This window comes from Guillardia theta (assembly GCF_000315625.1).
Source record: "Guillardia theta CCMP2712 unplaced genomic scaffold GUITHscaffold_4, whole genome shotgun sequence".
NCBI classification, from domain to species: domain Eukaryota; class Cryptophyceae; order Pyrenomonadales; family Geminigeraceae; genus Guillardia; species Guillardia theta.
Genome location: NW_005434670.1, coordinates 919,325 through 938,624, shown reverse-complemented (window position 1 = coordinate 938,624; position 19,300 = coordinate 919,325). Strand labels below are relative to the sequence as shown.

The 19,300-nt window shown below is 52.8% G+C and overlaps 8 protein-coding genes across 8 annotated transcripts; 4 read left to right on the top strand and 4 right to left on the bottom strand.

The window, feature by feature from the left end:
- Positions 1-2,515: 2,515 nt before the first annotated feature.
- On the top strand, positions 2,516-4,820 carry GUITHDRAFT_100429 (hypothetical protein; the record flags this gene model as incomplete). Its single annotated transcript, XM_005841104.1, has 7 exons — positions 2,516-4,143; positions 4,188-4,248; positions 4,298-4,384; positions 4,435-4,486; positions 4,571-4,635; positions 4,683-4,729; positions 4,781-4,820. 7 exons carry the CDS (start codon positions 2,516-2,518, stop codon positions 4,818-4,820), a joined length of 1,980 nt encoding a protein of 659 aa, XP_005841161.1.
- Positions 4,821-6,370: 1,550 nt separating this feature from the next.
- On the bottom strand, positions 6,371-7,006 carry GUITHDRAFT_63712 (hypothetical protein; the record flags this gene model as incomplete). The annotated part of the gene is made up of 1 exon (XM_005841103.1): positions 6,371-7,006. The coding sequence occupies one exon, from the start codon at positions 7,004-7,006 to the stop codon at positions 6,371-6,373; it is 636 nt and encodes a 211-aa protein (XP_005841160.1).
- An 831-nt stretch (positions 7,007-7,837) lies between these two features.
- On the bottom strand, positions 7,838-7,990 carry GUITHDRAFT_49340 (hypothetical protein; the record flags this gene model as incomplete). The annotated part of the gene is made up of 1 exon (XM_005841102.1): positions 7,838-7,990. A coding segment is annotated over one exon (153 nt), but the record flags the coding sequence as incomplete, so codon positions are not given.
- Positions 7,991-9,370: 1,380 nt separating this feature from the next.
- Positions 9,371-10,297, top strand: GUITHDRAFT_100427 (hypothetical protein; the record flags this gene model as incomplete). The annotated part of the gene is made up of 7 exons (XM_005841101.1): positions 9,371-9,475; positions 9,529-9,599; positions 9,811-9,865; positions 9,912-9,948; positions 10,006-10,070; positions 10,123-10,166; positions 10,228-10,297. 7 exons carry the CDS (start codon positions 9,371-9,373, stop codon positions 10,295-10,297), a joined length of 447 nt encoding a protein of 148 aa, XP_005841158.1.
- A 2,130-nt stretch (positions 10,298-12,427) lies between these two features.
- On the bottom strand, positions 12,428-13,190 carry GUITHDRAFT_150172 (hypothetical protein; the record flags this gene model as incomplete). Its single annotated transcript, XM_005841100.1, has 2 exons — positions 13,039-13,190; positions 12,428-12,942 (listed from the first exon to the last, which is right to left on the bottom strand). Coding segments are annotated over exons 1-2 (525 nt in total), but the record flags the coding sequence as incomplete, so codon positions are not given.
- A 760-nt stretch (positions 13,191-13,950) lies between these two features.
- GUITHDRAFT_160826 (hypothetical protein) lies at positions 13,951-15,301 on the top strand (the record flags this gene model as incomplete). Its single annotated transcript, XM_005841099.1, has 7 exons — positions 13,951-14,347; positions 14,396-14,686; positions 14,735-14,812; positions 14,863-14,971; positions 15,025-15,091; positions 15,145-15,193; positions 15,248-15,301. Exons 1-7 carry the CDS (start codon positions 14,006-14,008, stop codon positions 15,299-15,301), a joined length of 990 nt encoding a protein of 329 aa, XP_005841156.1. The 5' UTR covers positions 13,951-14,005.
- A 1,145-nt stretch (positions 15,302-16,446) lies between these two features.
- On the top strand, positions 16,447-17,724 carry GUITHDRAFT_100424 (hypothetical protein; the record flags this gene model as incomplete). Its single annotated transcript, XM_005841098.1, has 6 exons — positions 16,447-16,491; positions 16,542-17,151; positions 17,195-17,230; positions 17,285-17,493; positions 17,548-17,594; positions 17,643-17,724. 6 exons carry the CDS (start codon positions 16,447-16,449, stop codon positions 17,722-17,724), a joined length of 1,029 nt encoding a protein of 342 aa, XP_005841155.1.
- A 44-nt stretch (positions 17,725-17,768) lies between these two features.
- On the bottom strand, positions 17,769-18,410 carry GUITHDRAFT_132570 (hypothetical protein; the record flags this gene model as incomplete). The annotated part of the gene is made up of 3 exons (XM_005841097.1): positions 17,769-17,867; positions 17,916-18,371; positions 18,408-18,410. 3 exons carry the CDS (start codon positions 18,408-18,410, stop codon positions 17,769-17,771), a joined length of 558 nt encoding a protein of 185 aa, XP_005841154.1.
- Between the last annotated feature and the right edge of the window lie 890 nt (positions 18,411-19,300).

Genomic DNA, 19,300 nt, shown 5'->3' with positions numbered 1-19,300 from the left:
GGTGGTTGGAATGGGGGTGGTGAATAAGGAATGATGAACATACCGGTACCAAGAAGCTAAAAGGTGGGGGTCCATCCACATCCATCAAACCTGATCTTTTTGTTTCAATTTCAAAGACGACCGCCCTCAAATTTGAATTCAATTATCTTTAGATTTTAATTCAGTGACTTGACTTGGAACATCGAACGCTGATACCGTACAGTGTGCCTGAGCAAGTTGGGCCCGGCCCGGCCAGTGGAGCCTCCGAGCTCAGTGCCGCCCGGGGGGCGCCCGGCCGCTCAGCCGCTAACTTGCGGCACTAGAGCCGCACGCGGCTCGGTTACCCGGCGGGGCCGGGCCGCTGAAGGCTGCGCGGCCTGGCGTCACGCCGCCGAAGTTTCGGCCCGGGTGCCAGCGCGCCGCGCCTCCGAGTCCGCCGCAGCTGCGTGACGGTGATCGGACTATCCAACGTCACTGTGACTCGTCACTGTGGTGGCCCGGGCCTCTCGCCTCTCTCAGAGTCTCCTTGATTAGGCGGGGAAGGCCCCGGGCCCCGGGCCCGACTACGGTCACGGTCCGATCAAGAAGACAATCAAACTTTAAGGTAGAGCCTCGGAGGCCGTGTAACCTTGTGAACGGTTAGAAACCGTTGAACCGTCTGGAGGCTTGCTTCAAGGCTTGTTGGAGTAGGGCAACTCCGACTGAGGATCGGACGACGGAGTGCCAACGTGAGTCCCTCTGAGCCTGTAAAGCTGTCCTCTCATATCTCGAGGTTTCGTGACGAAAAGTTCTTTAATGCGTTTCAAAAATTGTACCATTCACGGAATCATTCTCGAAAAGTATTCTTTTGGTCTTCTCTGTAAGCCTCCCTATAATGTTTTTCCTGTGACGGATACAAAAATGCCCTGTAAGGGACCCTGTAAGCCCTTCGTCCTGCTAGCGTGCGAGCATATGAACCCCGCGCCCGTCCTAAATCCGTAACCTGCCCACCTTGACCCCTTCCCACGCGCCTTCCCTGTGCTACAGCTAAGCTGATCTTATCCCTTGACTTGTGCAATCTCGACACGCATCTCCTCCCCTCTGCTCCTTCTCGTGTTCAGTCTCACTCTTAAATCATCGTACCTGGTTCTACTCCTGTCTTTATCTTTTCCTGTTTGATCGATCTCTAAATATAAATCTTTTTTCTAATCCGAGGCTACGGAACAACTTCGTAACAGCGAACTCTTGCACTCTTGGAACTCCTTTGCTCATGAAAGTTTGAGAAACTTGCCGCCATCCTCCCGCGAGTCTTCGATGGATCGGAAAGCTGTCTATCACGAAGTTGCTCAAGCCTGCAAGTTCTGGATCACAGAGGAATCCTTCAATGCATTCTCAGCGGACAAGAAAAGACGATTGATCTGTCTCGCAAATTCCATCAATTTGGTCTTGCGGAGGTCAAAAGAAAGCGACGGAAAATTGCCAGTTTTACCTGGAATTTCAGAGCATTTCAATATCGACGCAATCATTGGTGGAGTGAGCGAATCATGAAGCTGCACAGTCTTGAGGGTTCGAATGCACCTCACTGAACGAGTGTGGTCACTTACCCGATTTTTGATATGATTGTAAAAAGTTACCATCTTTAATCAGACTCGTACCACAATGAGTGACGAGTCAAGACTCGAACGACAACATGAATAATAAACTGAAAATGCCACTGACTCATTTCTTGCATTGAGAATGATCCTGCATCGCATGATCGATCGGATCTTCTTTGATCTCAGCTATTCAAAGTTCTGCCGTGGGTCCTCGCTCAGCCCGGCCTCAGTGATCGGCCGGCTGGCCCGCCATTATGCGGGGCGTCGGAGCCGCCGCTGAGCCGGGCGGCGGCGGCGGCGCGCTCAAGGCTCAGTTGACACAGTGAGTCACCGTCACTGAGTCACGGCAGAGCCAATCGGGTCCGAGTCCGATCAGCCTGGTTCACGAATCTAACTTGAATCCATTCCCGTAAGGGCCTGACCGTACAGGCTTAGTAACCATTTGAATAAAGGACTGGTGATGAGTAAAGATACTAAGTAAAAGACTCGCGGAGTCGTGACTTGTGACCGTGACTCCGAAGGCCGGTCACCGGTGACGGCCCGGCCGGGCGGCCCCCCGTCGGAACTGTCCCGGTCCGAGCCCGGCCTATTTGGCGGCCGGGCCCGGTCCCGGGTCGATCATCGGGTCCGAACTGTATTCTGAGTGCCATACTCTCGCTGTCAGTTGCGAGGTCAGGTCGGGCCGCCGGGAGTGTTTTAACTGACCTGGTGCGCCATGGAGGCGCTGAGAGCGGCGGGAGGGGAAGTGAGAGAAGCTGCTGGCACTAGAGGAGGAGGATGATGATGGAGGCGTGTTTGACAGTGAGGCAGCACTGTGACGAGAAGAAGGAGAGAGGAGAGAAGAGAGACGAGAGACGAGAGACGAGAGACGAGAGAGGAGCGCGGCAGCTGGAGCTCCTGAGTTCGCTTCGATGAACATGCAAACAAGAAAATTCTCCGCCTGCGAGTGAGTCTGAGACCTCATGTCAACGTCGCGTAGTCGTGGCAAGACGGGGCTCGATGAGGTGATCGCTGAGAGGCTGGAGAGGCAGCGCAAGAAGACAAGCAAGCAGCTCTATATCGAGAAGAGCCTGGAAGCTCTCAGCAAGGTAGGCAACCTTGAAAAGATAGAGGCAAGAACCAAGCATGACTTCAGTTACATCCCTGGCCGCTCCACCGCTCCCGAGAACAGCAGGAGCGTGGAGAAACGCAAGCAGGAGATGGCAAAGCTGCAGGCGAAGCAAGCGCGCGCACACATTGACTGGTCGGAGACAGACGACTACGGCAACCTGCTGCTCTCTGCCAGCGCTCACAGCCTGCAGCTGGAAACTCTCCCGCAGACAATCTCGTCAGGACCTGTGTATCCTCGAGGGGTCACGCTGGAGAGCCTGAACCTGGCCGAGGAGAACCTCAAGTACTCCAACAGCAAGACGTTCGAGATCTTAGAGCCGAGCTCCCTGCACGAGCTCGACCGCAGCCGCAGGTTCGTGCGAGACTACAAGTCGCACGAGAACAAGTTCGTGCTGCAAGAGAAGGACCTCGAGCACGAGCTCATCGACGTCGCCTCGGGCGCCATCAAAGATCCCTTCCTGCACTTGAGTCAGGAGCAGGCAACAGACGATGAGATCTTCAGGATCTCTCAGGCCTTCCAGCGGTCGACCAACCCCCAGCTGCTCGACCTGTACGGCAGCTACTTGCAGGCTGGTCCTGCAGTCTTCATGTTCGAGCAGATGCAGAAGGCGATGGCGGGCGGCAACGTGGCCGAGCTTCGCTCGCTCTCCTTCGACTCGAGCACGCTCGGCCCCACCCTCTACTCCCATCTCAGGGGAACCTTCCGCGTCGCCAAGTCGCTGACCTCCCTCAACCTCTCCAACCTCTTCTACCCGATGCGCGACGTCGATGGCGCGCAGCTCGCCAGGGAGCTGTCTTCAACCCGCAGCCTGCAGACGCTCAACGTGTCGGGGAACCTGCTGGGCAAGCAGACGTGCTGGGAGCTGAAGAACTGGCTGCTCTCCAACGACACGCTGAGAGTTCTCAACTTAGAGTGCAACGTGATCGACGACGACGCCATGTTCAACCTGGTGGAGGGGCTGAAGCGAAACTCCAAGATCGCGCTGGAGAGCGTGTACCTGGGGTTCAACCAGATCGATCACTACGCCCTAGGCTCCCTCATGGAGCTCTGCGGTCAAGCGCACAGCAAGCTGAGGCTGCTGGACCTGCGGTCGAACAAGGTGTCTCGCTGCAGCACCGGGAGGGTGAGGGAGGGGCTGAGCCGATCGCCATGCCTGGCTGTCTTGAACTTGGCGGACAACAGACTGAGCGACGTGTCTGAGATCGGGTACGGCCTGCACTGGAACAAGTCGGTGCAAGAAGTCGACCTGTCTCGCAACATGATACAAGATGACACGTTCCAGTGGATGGAGCTGTGGGGCAAGAACGAGGGAAGGATCTACCTGGCAAACTCCAAGGTGCAGCGACTTGATCTGCGAGGGAACAGGCTCGGGGACGTGGCGGGGCTACAGATAATCAAGCACCTGAAGAGGAGGGAGATGTTCAGAACGATGGAGCTGATCCAGCTCGAGGACAACTTCATCGACCCCTCCTGGCAGATGTCATCTCGGCCCTCCTCGACAAGTCGATCCCGTGGGCTATCAGCAAGAGGAGGAGCAAGCGGCTTATCAAGCAGAAGGTCGACAAGACCAGCAAGTACTGGAAGGTCTCTCCTGCTCGACCTCCCTCGGCCCGTCCTGACCCTCTTCCTGCAGGAGCGCGACTGGGAGCAGCTGCAGATGAAGAGGAAGAGGAAGGTGGATGAAGCAGTGCGGCTGCTCAAGAACCGAACGGCTGACGAGGTGAGGGAGGAAGAGGGGAGGGACGGGAGAGGTCTGACTGCTCCTTGCAGGTAGAGATCGATGCTGTGGTGCAGATGCCGTGGGTTTCCAAGGTTCCGATTGGTAGAAAGAGGAGGAGGAGGAGGAGGAGGAGGAGGAGGAGGAGGAGGAGGAGGAGGAGGAGGCTGGGGTTGACTTGTGCTGTAGTCAGGACTATCGCATGGATGGGATCCCAGTACTTCACCGGGTCGAAGCCAGTATGGAAGATTCAGGTGAAGGTGGTGGGAGGCTGCTGGCTCTGCTGAGAGCTGAGACGCAGGAGGAGATACTCTACAGACAGAAAGTCAAGGTGGAGGGAGACATCAAGTGAGATGGCAAGTATTTGCTGCTCCTGCACCTGATGCTTGTTGTTGGCAGGAATCGCAAGAACTTGGTCAAGGGGGTCGAACAGACTTGAGAGGATGCGAGGAGGGAGCCAGAATCTTCATCTCGTTCAAAATTCATTCACTCAAAACAACTCGTCGGAAAATCCTCAAACTCCCACCATCAGGTTACAGGATTCCACGTTGTCCCGCTGCTCTTCCTCTCCCATTCTCATTGCTCTTCATTCATTTGCAAAATCTCCTCCTCACCGCCCTGTCTCTCGATCACCATCCCCTCCTCTCCTCCTGTGACCTCTATCCCGGCTTCTACTTCCATGTCTTGGTCTTTCACATCCTGCTCTTGCCCCTGCTCCTGCTCCCTCACCTGCTCCTGCTCCCTTTCACCTTCTTCCTCCCGGTCCTCCTCCCCTCCACTGGCTCCGCTTTGCCATGACACGCTGCTCTCTGCCGAGTCGCTCTCCTCCACCTTGCGACGGGCCCTCCCCGCTCTCCCACGTGCTGGACCCCCAGATCCTTCACTTGATGAGCTCTTCCTCCTCCTGCCCGCCCTTCCCTTCCTCGGCTTCTCCTCCTCCTCTTCACTCAGCGAACTTTCCTTGTACGAGCCACTCCCTCGTGCCCTCCTGCCTCTCCTCCCCGACCCTTCGGAGTCTGCCTCGCTTTCAGAGATCTCTCCTCTTGTCCTCCTCCTTCCTCTTCTCGTAGAGTACTCTTCCTCTCCGCTCTCTGAGCTCCCTCGTACGATCCTCCTGCTCCTCCTTGCACCCGACCATTCCTCGTCCTCCCCACTTTCGTCGCTCTGTGCTCTGGCTCTACCTCGCGTCCTTCTGCCTTCCTCCTCTCTCACACCACTCTCCACTCTTCTAGTCCTAGTCTTCATCCTCCTGCTGTCGCCTCCTCCTTCATCACTCCCCTCGCTCCCCCCCCTCGAATCGCTCCAGCTTTCTCTCTCTGACTCCGGCTCGCCCGCGCTCTCCGACGCCCCATCCTCCATCTGCCGCAACCGTCAGGCCTCCCCTGCCTTACCCTCCTCTCCCCTCCCCGACATTTTCTGCGTAGTTGACACGTTGCCTCTTCCTTCGTCTCTCCAAGATGTTGGAGCTGGACACCGAAGTCTCCAGCTTGCGCAGCAGCCGCTGCTTCCTCTTCGCCCTCTCCTCCTCCCTCATCTTGCCTCGCTCTGCCCTGGCCCTGCACAAGAATCTCAGCAGGCGGCTGCAGCCATCTCCGTCCTACTCCAAGATCCTCTTCTTCTCTTGCAGGCGGAAGACCTTGTCCTCCATCGACTTGGCGACGCTGAGCATGAGCGGGTGAGGCATCAAGAAACATCCCACAGGCACAGGCAGACCTCAAGAGCTCCTCTCCTCCTCTCCTGCTCAGCTCCTCCTTCAGCCCCTGCTCTCAGTCAACATCAGAGCACATCCGGAGATAAATCTCTCTCCTCCGTCCTCAGCTAACTTCCCCCTCCACCCTTCTCATCCAACTCTCTTCCTCCTGCTCCCCTTCCTCGTCCACCTCCTCACCACAAGGCCGTCTTCATCAACACAGAGCGTGCTCCATCGGACATGAGGGTCGGAATTCTTCGGAAAGACGTTCTGCCTTCCCTTCTCTTCCTTCTTGACCTTCATCTCCATCTTCTCCATCTTCTCCCTCCCGTAGCCCGTAAGCTTGCCCCTCTTGTCTGCGCATCGTTATCCTCGCACTCCTCCTCCTCCTCAACCTCCTCCTCACCATAACAATTTGAAAAGTCGAACTGGTCCAGATAATCACTCGCGTTGATAGATCGCAAGTTCAGCAGTCGGTGGACCTCCGAGAGGCTTCTCAGCACGCAGCTTGTCCTCGACGACCTCCCCCCTTCCTCCTCCTTCCACACGTAGTGCACGTCGAACTCCCTCCTCCCTGTCTTCGCCCTTATCGGCCGCCTCACCACCACCCGCTGGAACAAGAGCTTCCCCACCGTCATCGAGACTTTCACCCTCGCAAGCTTCTGCTCCACCCCAGGAACAACTCTCCTCCTCCCCTTCGCCTTCTGCCCTCCCGTCCGGTCGCATCCGGGGCAGGACCAGGTACCATGGGGGATACGCTTGAGGGGAGGGTCGAGGCAGTAGATGTGGTATCCGTCGTCACAGTCGTCGCAGAGCAGCAGGCGAGAAGCGTCTCCAGGGCTCTGGCACACGCAGCACTCCACGTTTGCATCCTCTTCCTCGAAGAATGTCCCATGGCTCGACACTGAACTAGCGTCGTCCGCCTCTTCCTCCATCCCGTTCACCTCTCCTCCTCCTGTTGCTGCTGCTGCTGCTGCTGCTGCTGCTTCTCCTCCTCCATGGCCCCTCAAGCAACAGCCTCTGAACACAAAGCAGTTACATCCCTCGGGAGCCTCCCCACCAAGGTCCCAGTAGCCGCCTCCTGCTGAATCCCTTGCCATGACCGTCGGTCTCAATCGTTCGCTGACTCCTCCTGCACCCTTCACTGTGATCGCCTCCGGCTCGTCGCACCCCGACACGTCGCTCTCGACGTCGTCGTCCAGCCTCTTCACCTGCTCCATCAAGTCGCCCTTCCCCTCCAGCTTCTCGCAGCAGAGCAGCAGAAGAAGCTCGACCTTCTGCTCGGGGCTCAGAAAGTTGTACGTCGAGCCCCCAGCACAATTCTCGTCCTCCTTCAGCTCGAACGTCCTCAAGACCTCAGAATCCTTCTGGTCATGGCTCTGCGCGACCCGCCGCTTCCTGTTCAGCCACTTGGCCAGCCAGCAGCCCCACGAGCTCTCGTCCAAGGGCAGCGACTTGGACAGGCCGCTGCCTGCCAGCAGCTTCACGTGCAGGCTGGCCAGCAGCGGGTGCGAGGAGGAGTCGTCTCTGCAAATCTCCTCCGCAAGGCCGCAAAGATCGTAGCCCTCGCGGACCTCCCGCAGGCCCAGCTCGACCCCGAACGAGCTGATGAAGTGACCCAGCTCAGCAAACTTCCAGCTGTGCTGGAGAGGGCCGAGGCGGGACAAGTCGGACTCGGGGACGTGACAAGGCACGGCTACATCCTCCTCTGTCAAGATCTCCCCGCTCCCTCGTTGCTTCCTCTCGAGCTCCTCGTAGAATCTCTTGGCTCTGCACTTGGGACAAGACCAGTTGCCCTCCGGAACCTCCTTCAGAGGAGGCCGCAGGCAGTGCATGTGCCATCCTCTGTCGCAATCGTCGCACAGCAGCATATCCTTCTCCATGTCGCTGCGCTTGCAGACATGGCATACAGGGTCCTCCTCTTCCCCATCATCTTCACCCGACGCTGATACAGAATCATTTGTGATCTCCCCACTCACGTCAGAGTCTGATCCAGCAACGTTGGGGAGGGAGGACGATGCTGACTCGTCTGGTCCCTTCTTGCTTCTCGACTTCGAAGGTGTCGACTGGTCGCAATGTTCACCGCTCTTCTTCTTCTTACTGTTGCTCTTGCTGTTGCCAGACCTCTTCTGCTGAAGTTTCTTCTTCTTTGATGGAGAGGACCTCACTGATGAGGGGGGGGACTCTGTGCTCCGGTGCATGGCAAAGAAATTCGTCTTCGTTCGTGTACGGGAGGTCCTTTGTCCGCGCTCACTTGCATCGAGATCGTTCTGCTCTCCATCCTTGGTAGCATCTTTCAGCGCTCCATTGGAACCATCTCGCTGGGCATGTTTCAAGTCGTCTGTTTCCTCCTTCTTCTCGCCATCTCCCCCTGCTGCTCGCCCTCGTTTCGCCATACCTTACTCCCTTTGCCGTTGCGGTGCTGGTGGGTGATTGATGGGGGTGGGGGTGGTATGAACAATGAAGAAACAACACAAAAGTTGCTCATATAGAGGGTAGGGGTACTCACAGAAGGGGTGGTAAATTTAAAATTTTCAATTGGTGGGGTGGTTCCCTTTGTTGGTGGCTCGATGGCGTCAACATGAGGCGGGCATGGGATGACTGAACCCGCCTCAGAGCCACCGAAAGTGTGTCATGGAGGCCAAGTTCTCAGCAGGGAGGGAGGAAAGAGGAGGAGGAAGAGAGAAGGAGAGAGAAGGGAGAAGAGAGAAGGAGAGAGAAGGGAGAAGGGAGAAGGAGAGAGAAGGAAGAAGAGAGAAGGAGAGAGAAGGGGAAGCGAGAAGGAGAGAGAAGGGAGAAGAGAGAAGGAGAGAGAAGGGAGAAGAGAGAAGGAGAGAGAAGGAAGAAGAGAGAAGGAGAGAGGAGGGAAAGGGGAGAGGAGGAGGGAGGAGGGAGAAGAGAAGGAGAGAGGAGGGGAAGGAGAGAGAAGGAGGGAGAAGCGAGAAGGAGAGAGATAGAGATGAACAGAGTTTGAGAGAGATGCAAGGAAGAGACGATCGATGGAGTGCTCGCGCTCAACTTAGAGGCAACGACGAAGACGGGAAGAAGACGAGAACAGAACGCGAGATTGGATTTAGTTGGCTGGTACAATCATCGATGAGGGTGTAGCGAGCATTATAACATCGGCGAACTGACATTGATCTTAGCTGTTATCATCCCAGTTTGTATCAAAGATGCATTTATCACGACAGCTGGAAGTCAGCCGGTTGAGCTAGCAAGTCGATCAAGGGGCTGGCAAGTAGAGTCGGAGACTCCCCGGGGTCGTTGTCTTGACCCTCGGGTCTTGAAGCAGCGCAAGCATGAACGGGGGAGACACTGTGATCCCAGCCAGGCAAGGAAGAGAGAACCAGAGATACGACGAGGAGGGGAGGAGGCTGGTGGCGGGATGCATAGTTGTAAGAGAGGTGAGCAGGGAAAGGACTCAAGGACGTCGGGTGCTGAGGTGCTGCTGCTGTAGACGAGGGGCGAGAAAGAATGCCTCATGATATCGTCCACCAAGGATCCATCGAAGTTCATCTTTCCCAAAGGGTTCGTGTTGTTGTTGCTGCTGCTGCTGCTCATGATCATGATCATGATTATGATTATGGATCAAGATTGAGATCGAGATGAAGATGAAGCTGATGATGGAGATGATGATCATGCTGATGATAAGAAGGAGGATAGCTGTAATGATGTTCATGGTGATTGTGATGATGGAGGAGGTGGTGGAGGTGGTGGTGGTGACGTGAATCAATGACAGCGGTTGGGAGATTGACGAGACGTTGGAACAAGCTGCTGTGCGTGAAACCCTTGAGGTCTGAGATCCTCTCCTGGATCAAGGAAGTGACCAGAATCGAGCAGGAAGCTGGTGTCGTCGTCAAGCTCGTTCGCAACTTGGGTAGCTGCTCCTGACGTGGAAAAAGCGGGGAAACAAACTCTGATACGGGGACTGTAGGTTGGTTCTTGTATGACAGTAAGAAAGGAGAGGACAAGAACAACACGGCGAACGCTTCCCCCAAGGTCTTGGCCGTGACGATCACTGTTTGTTGTTCATCAAATGAGGATGTGGCAGGTTTGTTTCTTCCAAGCCACCTGCGTTGAAGAGCGTGCTGTATGGTAGGAGATCTGGAGGAAGACGAGGAGAATGGAGGAGAAAAGGACATGATGAAGACTACAGGGCAGAGGGGAACAGGCAGAGGCACTGGGTACCTGTCAAGGAGGCGTCCGGCATCTGCAAGCACAAGTAGGAGAAGAGCAGCTGGGTCATAGCTGACGACTCAGCAGGTTTATGCTGAGTGCTCTGGAGCACGTCACATAGAAGAGAACCCATCATGGTCTGCAAGAGGGAAAGCAAAGGGCAGGCTGGTGGAGAGAGGGGGGGAGGGAGGGGGAGTGGGAGGTGATATCACGGTGGCATACACGCAACAAGACACAGGACTTGCTTTTCGGAAGGAACTTTTAATGAAATAGCTTGACACAACAACTTTTAGTCCATGATCAAATGGTTCGTTCCTCCTGGGACCCCGCTCTCCCCTATATCATCGTCAGAAACATCTGCCTCCTTCTTCGTCCTTCTCTGTTGTCCTTCTCTCCTCCCTCCTCCGTCTCACCTGACACTTCTGTGCGCAGGACCTTGAGTTTGAACGCCAGGATCTTCCGTAGATCGCGGAACATGTTGGCTTGCTCGAGGTTCACGTCGTGATTCTCCTTCACCAGCTTCTGCGTCTCTCGCAGTTTCTGCGCAACGTCTCAGCATCTTTCTCCTCCTCCTCCTCTACCAGGCAATATTCCGACAGCCACCTCCACGATCCTCCTCCTCACCTTGGACAAGTTCTCCTGCTGTTGGATGCGACTTTGGTAGAGCTCTCTATACGACTGTCCTGCGTCTCCGATGCGGTTCTTACCTGCAGCATGCATTCAGCTCCGCACGGCAGGACAGAAATGAGTCACCTTGCTCTTCGAGGCGCGCCCTATCCAACGTGATCTTGGTAGAGTTGATCATGGCATTGAGGTAGTGGAACCTTCCATACAACTTCATCACGTCGTCCTCGACCTCCCTCACTTCTCACCTGCTCTCTTCCCTCTTGCAGTCTTCGTAGTACGCCGTCACTTCAGTGAGCAGCTTGTCTCTCTCCGCATCCAGCCCTGGGAGGAGGCTTACAACGTGAACAGGGCAGCGTGGCTGCTTCATCACCGACTGCAGTGTTTTCATAGGTCTTCTTCTTGTCGTTGTACTCTGTCTCCAGCTGGGTGAAGTCAGCCCGTACTTGCCTCAACTCCTTGATGAGTGGAGCTGCAGAACAGTTGAGCGGCTTCGGTTCTCCTCCTCCTACCACTCACCCAAGACGTTTTTCTTCTCCTTGATCGTGTTGTTGATCTCAGTGACCCTCCTTGAGATCTCTTCCAGCGAGACTTCTTTCTCCTTGTTCACCTCCGCCGTCTTCTCCGAAACCTGTCGGAGTGGGGATCACTGGTGTTATCCGCCGATTCCTCCACGCACCTCCTCTAGCTTGCTCTGCAGATCGAACGCTCCTTCCACTCCCCGCTGGCGCTCGAGGGAGGCCAGGAACTCTGTCTGGTCTCCGTGCCGGGTCTTCAGGATGTCCTCCGTCCTAGCAAGAATTCCTCTCTCCGCAACGATGCTTGACAGCTCTCCTTTCTTCTTCTTGAACACCTGCCACCACGGCACATCAGCCACGAGAGCTCACATGGCGCCGCTCTCCGCACCTTCACTTTGCCCTTGAGGCTTTCTCCGTACTTGAGCAGGTCGTCTCCCTGGCACACCGCGGTCAGCTTGAGACGGAGCGACATCTCCGCACCTTGAGAATGTCGACCGGCTTGTGACCCATCTTCTCCCTCTTCTCGTTCAGCTCCTTCTCTGCGTCCTTCAGCTCCTCCTTCAACATCTGCAGTCGCTCCATCGCATCGGCCTTCTTTCGGCTCACGAGGAGCGCCTGGTTTCTGAACATTGAGAGCTTGTCATCGCCTGTTTTCTGCGTCCTCCGCTGCCTCTCCTGTAGCTCCTCTATCGCCATGTTCAGTTGATGGATCTCACTCTGCTCGCGCTCGATGTCCCTGTCTGTCACAGGCGGCCTGTTGAGCACCTGTTGCACCTGCACAAGACGTGTTTCTTTCTGCTTGATGTCCTCTGGCAGCTTGCCTTTGCAGTAGTTTTGAGTCATCTCCACGTCCTCTTTGAGCTTTTGAAGGAGTTCTTCTCCGCTGCTGTTGTTCGAAGCTGCCAACTGAAGGTCTTGCAGCTTCTTCTTGGCTTGGAAGTAACGGTTCTCCTCTTGCTTGAGACTCATCTCACGCTCCATCAGCTGCTCAGCAAGCTTCACCTCAACCTCCTGCTCTTTCCTCAGCTTTGACGTCACTTCGTAGAGTTCGTTGAAGTTCTCGTTCTTCTTCAGGCGCTGCTCTAACTTGTTGATCTTCGTCTTGAGCTGGCTTTTCTCTTCCTCCAACTGTGAAACCTCTCGCTTCAACTCGGTCGGCTGCAAACTCGTGCCTCGGATCCGCTCAGTTTCCTTGTGAGTGATCTTGAACTGCTCCTGGAGATCTTTATACTGCTGAAACTTCTCCATGATATCAGGATCGGCGAACATCTCTTCCGGGACATCAATGGGAGTCAAGAACTTTGCAAGGTAGGCTCTCTTGCGAAGATCCGGAAGTTTAGAGAGGATGTGAGATAGCAGAGGGTAGAACAATTCTCTATCTCCAGACTGCAAACTGTTCTGGAGTTGTTGAGGATCACCCTGATAGTCAAACTTGAGGATCGCAAACGTCCTGAAGATTCTCATTGCTGTATTTTCAATCCCCTCATTCCTTACATCGACGTCGTGTTCCGAGGACAAGTTTTTAAGAACATCATTCAGCAGCTCCAACAGCTCTGTGGGCGATTTCTCGTCGAATGTTACAAGGGACAAGTCCTCCTCGAAGCCATACTCGCGGAGTCGATCCACAATGAAGTAAGTATCGTGCTGACCTGACGACATGTTTTCCGTGTGCGTATATGTAGCTCTTCGACTCTGTGGCCAACACGTCTGTTTCTATTCACCTCTTCCTTCCTCCGATTTCATCTTCCTCCTCTTCCTCCTCTTCCTTCTTTCCTTCGGCCACTGCAACCAGTTGGCATGGCTGTGCGTTGGAGACTGCCTGTCCCTGACTACCCCTGCCTTGTACAGCAATCAAAGGGGTAGAGTACCCCTCTCAATTCAAATGGCGTGTAACGTTGTTATAACGAATTTCGAAACCGTTGTAACGTCATGTTGTACGGTTGTAGGTATTTGAAAAGCGTTATCATTGCAACGGTATCAACATTCCCAATATCCGTTTCAGACATGCAACGGTCGTTGCGTGGCGAAGGGGCATGGCCGGACTTGTTGTATAGAAGGCACTAGAGGGAATGAGGGGAGCAAATGGAGAGAGAGCAGGAGAGGTAGGAGAGGAGAGGATCGAAGAAAACCATGGAGATGACAAGAATCATCAATGAATGAGGAGGGTAGTTGACTCCTTGGCCTCCTTGTAGTGTCAGGTCATGAGAAAGTGCATTTTGTATGGAGCATGCGCTGCAGTAGTAGGGTTGTTGAAGCATATTTAGGTATACGGGAACTGATGATGGTGTTGATGTGTAAAGAAAGAAGACCCATTGCAAAGATGAAATGTCAGAGGCTAAACAATGCCATGATATCTTGTATGCACTGTCGATTTGAATGATGCGTTTTATTAGAAAGCATCACTACTATTTGGACATGTGATTGATGTCACTCAAAATGAATGTGCGCATGGTGTTTTTGCAACAATGATCAGATATTTCCATGTTTGCCAAAACCATTCCTTGGTGTTGATGGCTACTTTTTGTATGTTTTCTCCAAGTCATTTTTGAACGTGACGTCACAGTTCAGGGGATATGGAAGGGCTCTAGTCGCTGCAATCTTGGAGATCTCTGTAACATGACTGGTCGTCACATCTCGATCTTGCTGTCGCTCGGATCGGTTGCTTTATTGTTTCTTGTTCTCTCTACATTTCATCGAAACTCGTCTCCATCTTCTGACCTTGGTCACAATGAAATCAGCCAATTGACACCAGAGGAAACACGTCTGCGTGATCAGAAAATTGTGAAAGCAAGAGAAAATCAGCTTTTGCACACGATTCGTGATCTGAAACATGTAATGAAACGCCAAATACAGAAAATCGGAACGACGGAGCCTGAAGCAAAAGGGAAAGCGGAGGGATTGAAGAATGATCTCGAGCTGATTGACCATGCTATGTCAAAGTTGCGCAACATTGACCATGTGAGAGGTGAAATCGCATGATTGCATGTGTTGACCGTCGTGTTGCAGCTCAAACGAAAGACGATCCAAATGAGCCAATCAGCGTCTGATGAAAGCAAGCTTGACAAGGAGGCTGAGAAATATGACAAGAAAGCCAGAGCAGACCTGATGAAGTCTCAAAAATATCAGAAGCTGGCGGCAGGCGATGACAGAACATATCAACACATCATGAAAACAGCAGAAGCCTTCGATAAAAAGCTACGGAATGCGATGAGAAAGGTTGAACATGACACCCACAAATCGCTGCCAAGCAAGCAGGCAGCGATCGTCAACCCGCCTGCACTGCATCGCGCACCTGAAGTGAGAATAATGCCATGCTTGTTATTTTCGACGACTGATCGAAACAAGGTTCACAAAAGTGCCGTGAAGGCCGGACAGAAATTACAGAGTAGCGATGATTTGAAGATCGAACAGGCTCTGAAGGAGGTTTTGTGATTGCACGGTTTTATCCATTCCTATCTTGACTCTTTCAATAGGCTGATATCTTCAACAAGTTTGTGCGTCGAAAACTGTCTAGAGAATCGGGATCCACCGCTCACAAGCAAGGGACGCAAATCAACATCTTGCAATGGGCTAAGGCATCAGGTGTGTAGGTGTGGAGCTGCAAGCCCTCGAATAACATCTTGAGTTAGAAGCAGCCACACGGGGAGACTGGGCAACGGTGCATCACTTCTGCTCTCAGCAAAAAGACGCCGCAGCTTGCAGGTCCATGAGACGCGAAGTCCCGTTTCATGCATCCTCTGATCCCACCCGTGCAGGAAAGCGCTTTCAAGGCAAACTTCGTCGTCACCATGCGATCCGCTCAAGGTCTGCATCTTTACACTTACCGACTTTAAGTTGGTACTGATTGGTTTGCGTCAGCCTGGCTACATGAAATGTTTGGGAATTCGAGCAACTGGCGCGCCGTTAACATGAGAACTATCTCTGATAGACCGTCGCAAGCATGACAAAATGATTAGCAGTCTCGGCGTTACATCTTCTCGTTCCTTGTCCTTGTCGCACTGTACACCGTTGAACTAAGAGTCTCGCCAGTCGCGTACCTGGTCAGTGCGACTCACTGACCAGACTGAGAACCGTTCTAAAGTTCCGGCGGCTAGTCACGCCGCCCAGCCTTTACCGCACGGCCGCGACCGGCGGCCCGCCCGGGCCGCCCCGGTCCTGGTGACTCTCTGCTGTCCCCCTTTCAGTGAGTACTGGGTACCGTACTTCCTGGCATCATGGCGCGGCGCGGCTGAGACGGTATCCCCCCCCGATCTCGGGGCGGGCTTGACACTGAAGGGGTGGGTGTTTCAATTTACTACGAGTCTGCGACTGCCACTGCAACGGTTGATTATGCCACGTCACGTGGGAGCGGTCTGTTTGCCTCCAAAGTGATAGGTAGAGTCCGCACCGGGGCCCCCCGAAGGTACCCGCCATCAGCCCATAAAGCGGGGTGGTGGGCCCGGGGGTGGGAGTTCGCGAGGGGTCTTATTTCTGGGGGCCGCCGTCGTTATATGATAGGCGCCGGAGATATACAACAGGTCACAGACTAGAGGTATAAACTACCCCCACCCATAAAGAAACGGTGTGAACATGGGGTACAGACAGACAGTTTCTCCGTGCCTACCACCTGCTTCATGAGCAGGGGGTCGTTTCTATTATTACTTTTATATCCCCTCCGGAATCAGTGACCCCACCCTTCAAATTTGGAACGACCCCTACTACCCCCAGTTGTATCCAACCAAACTTCAGGTCACCCCTACTTGAGCTTGAAGAGTACCCCCCCAATCCCCTCTCCTGCATTTGTTGGGGAGCTGACCACCCCAGTTTTGCGGACGCAGAAAAAACCACCCGTCATCATAGATACTCTTCCGTATATCGATTTCGCTTCCATTGCTTCCATCCCTGCCTCCCTCAAATCTTCGCTGATAACCCTTCCTCTCCCTTCAAGCTCCCTTCTGCACACCTTCTCGTCTCTTTGAGCCTTCTGCATTCCTTTTCCTCTGCAGTACCTCCCTCCTGCTAGCGTTTTCTCTTTGTAGTAGTACTCGCTCTTTCAAAGGCTTTGTCCAGGCTATAAAATGCCCAGGTATCAACCAAACCATCAGAATGGTAATCGTGAGCAAGTAAGTCGCAATTTACAACCTGATTCTGTGAATGACTGCTTTTGGTCAAGGACTGGGCCAGAGAATTGTTTGACGTCGGACTAGCTTTGCCTCCCCGAGATCCTCCAAAAGCAAATGCAGCTCATAGCACGGGAGGAACGTCAAAAGCAAATACCGCTCATAGCACGGGAGGAACTTCGAAAGCAAGTAGGCAAGACTTCACGGACGTCAGGGATCGATTGATTCAGCAGACCAGCAACTTTGTCAATGCTATTAACAAGCTAAGGGTAATCGACCCAAAACGAAGACAGCCACAAGACGTGCTCGAGGACCAAGACAAGAATCGGGACAAACATAGATGCCAGACCAAGGTCTTGTTGTTGGGAGATGGCCAGCAAGTGTGGGCAATCCTTTCCTCTTCTCATGGAGTGTCCATTGGACGATCTTCAAAGAATGATATCGTACTGGACAAAACTCACAAAACCGTCTCCAAGTTCCATGCTAGGATCCAATGGTGTCCCGGTGTAAACCAGTCAGCAGGATTCTTCGAGCTGCTGGACGAGTCCGCAACTGGGAGCTCAGTGAACGACATGTATCTCAGCAACTCGTCCGCGAAATTGAAGAAGGGCGATCTTATCTTCCTGGGTGGCAAAGAGAGCGGAAAGAAACTTGATGTCATAGGTAGATTGCTCACGATGCATTGTTCGATCTTGACGCTGCGCAGGAGTATTCGAAGAGAAAACGGCCTCGAAGATTGAAGGTACAGATTTCGACTCTTCCCGCTTTTAGGATCTGATTGTGCTTCTTTTCGAAGGTCAATCGAATCTTGAGAAGAATACCATGAGAGATCACTCATATACAACGGAATTCTCTACGAAAGCAAACCAGAATGTTGTGCACAAAGACCAGAGAGACACATCCTCATGGATATGGTTCAAAGAATCTGACGGGTACAGAGGACAGTCTGAGAGCATACTCAGCAGTTTGAGCCAGGAGAGCACTCCCCGCCAGGAATTTATTCAGGTGCATCATCATGTCTGGAACGCTCCGCACAATGAGAATGACTCCTTGACACAGACGAATGGAAGCGTACCACCTATCAAGAAAGAATTCAAGAAAATAAGGTTTGCTTGATCGTTTGCTTTCTTTGTTTCTTACTCTACTCGAATCAGTAATGATCCCCTGCCTATCAACAGCCTCCTTCCGGTCCAACTCACGCCGTCGTATGTAAAGAGACATGGATTACACTCTTAGAACTGGAAATCTTGTGAATACAATTGGAATTTATAGTGGAATCATCATTTTTTTTTGCTGTTCTTTTGAAGTGCAAGAGTTTTGTTCTTCTTGGCAAATGCCAGCTTTGGTTTGAGCGGCTTCCCATTACTGAAATAGGTGGCCTATTTAGACAAAAGTTACGCCAGGAGACGATGGATCCTCAAACAAACCTTCTTAGTTCCTCCGACCTTCATAGTCCTCCAGCCATTACTGCTTGGATTGTTTCGAACCACCGTGCTCGATCGATTCCCGCAAGTTTCCATCGAAAATTCTCGTTCAAGATAGGTCTTCGAGCCTTGGGCATCATTGCTCGAACTGCTCTGGCCCTGCGATGAAGTGGGGATAAGTGTAGAAAAATTGCTGCAGCCCATGGTCAAGGCCGCCCTGTTGATGTTCTTCCAGACTTCTCTGGCGGCTTCAATCTTGCCGGACACGGAGTTTTCCTTGTATTCATTTTGAGTATCTTGAGGTTTTGAGTTCGAGCTGACACCGCACCATCCGTCCAGTGTTCCTGTCTTTGAAGACCCCCCTCCCTTGCTGGCCACCCTCCAGCCAACCTGCATCCTGGAACCTGTTTGGGCAGTGATGCCTTGGCTCCAGCAGCCCTCAATAGCCCGCAGCACTACCTATCATGTCTGAAGTAAGTTTATATCTACTTTCACCATCTCTGGCACTCAAGGGTGTACAAAAAGTGAGATGTAATGGTTGAATCCGTTGTATACAATTTTTGTGCGAGACAGTTTAAGTGTAAGTTAACATGATCATCACGCCGTCAGACATTTGATTGATCGACATGAAAAATTTGCTTCGACCCAATCTAGATCTTGTTCGATCTTTTCGTCACATTTCAAAGCATGATCTTCTTGAATATGCCATTCATTGTTGCGTCAATCAGTTCAAATCATCAACATTTGATGCGTAATTCAAACAGTATTGATATGTCAATCTATCTCCCTGCATTGAATTGGTATCATTCTCATCCTCTGGAAGAATATCATCTATTTGTTTTTCATTTTTCTGTAAATCTGCTTCGACCCCATCTAGATCTTGTTCGATCTTTTCGTCACATTTCAAAGCATGATCTTCTTGAATATGCCATTCATTGTTGCGTCAATCAGTTCAAATCATCAACATTTGATGCGTAATTCAAACAGTATTGATATGTCAATCTATCTCCCTGCATTGAATTGGTATCATTCTCATCCTCTGGAAGAATATCATCTATTTGTTTTTCATTTTTCTGTAAATCTTTTCTTAAGTCATCACACAAGTTTCCTTCTTGAACAACTGTAGTGTGGAAGCACCAACATCGGCACAAACCGACAAAATGATCATCTACAGTTGTTCTACGCATCCTGACATACCCAATATGCCATCTCTACATCCCGCTCCTCGTTCCTCTCCCTTCCGATGTGGCGCCATGGCGGGAAATAATCAACATGGGACATAGAGGGGATGAGGGATTGACGGCGCAAGGCGGAGTGAAAAAGATTTTAAATAGGAGGGGTGGTGCTTCGGGAAGAGTGAGATCGAGATATGGGGTCATACACACCAG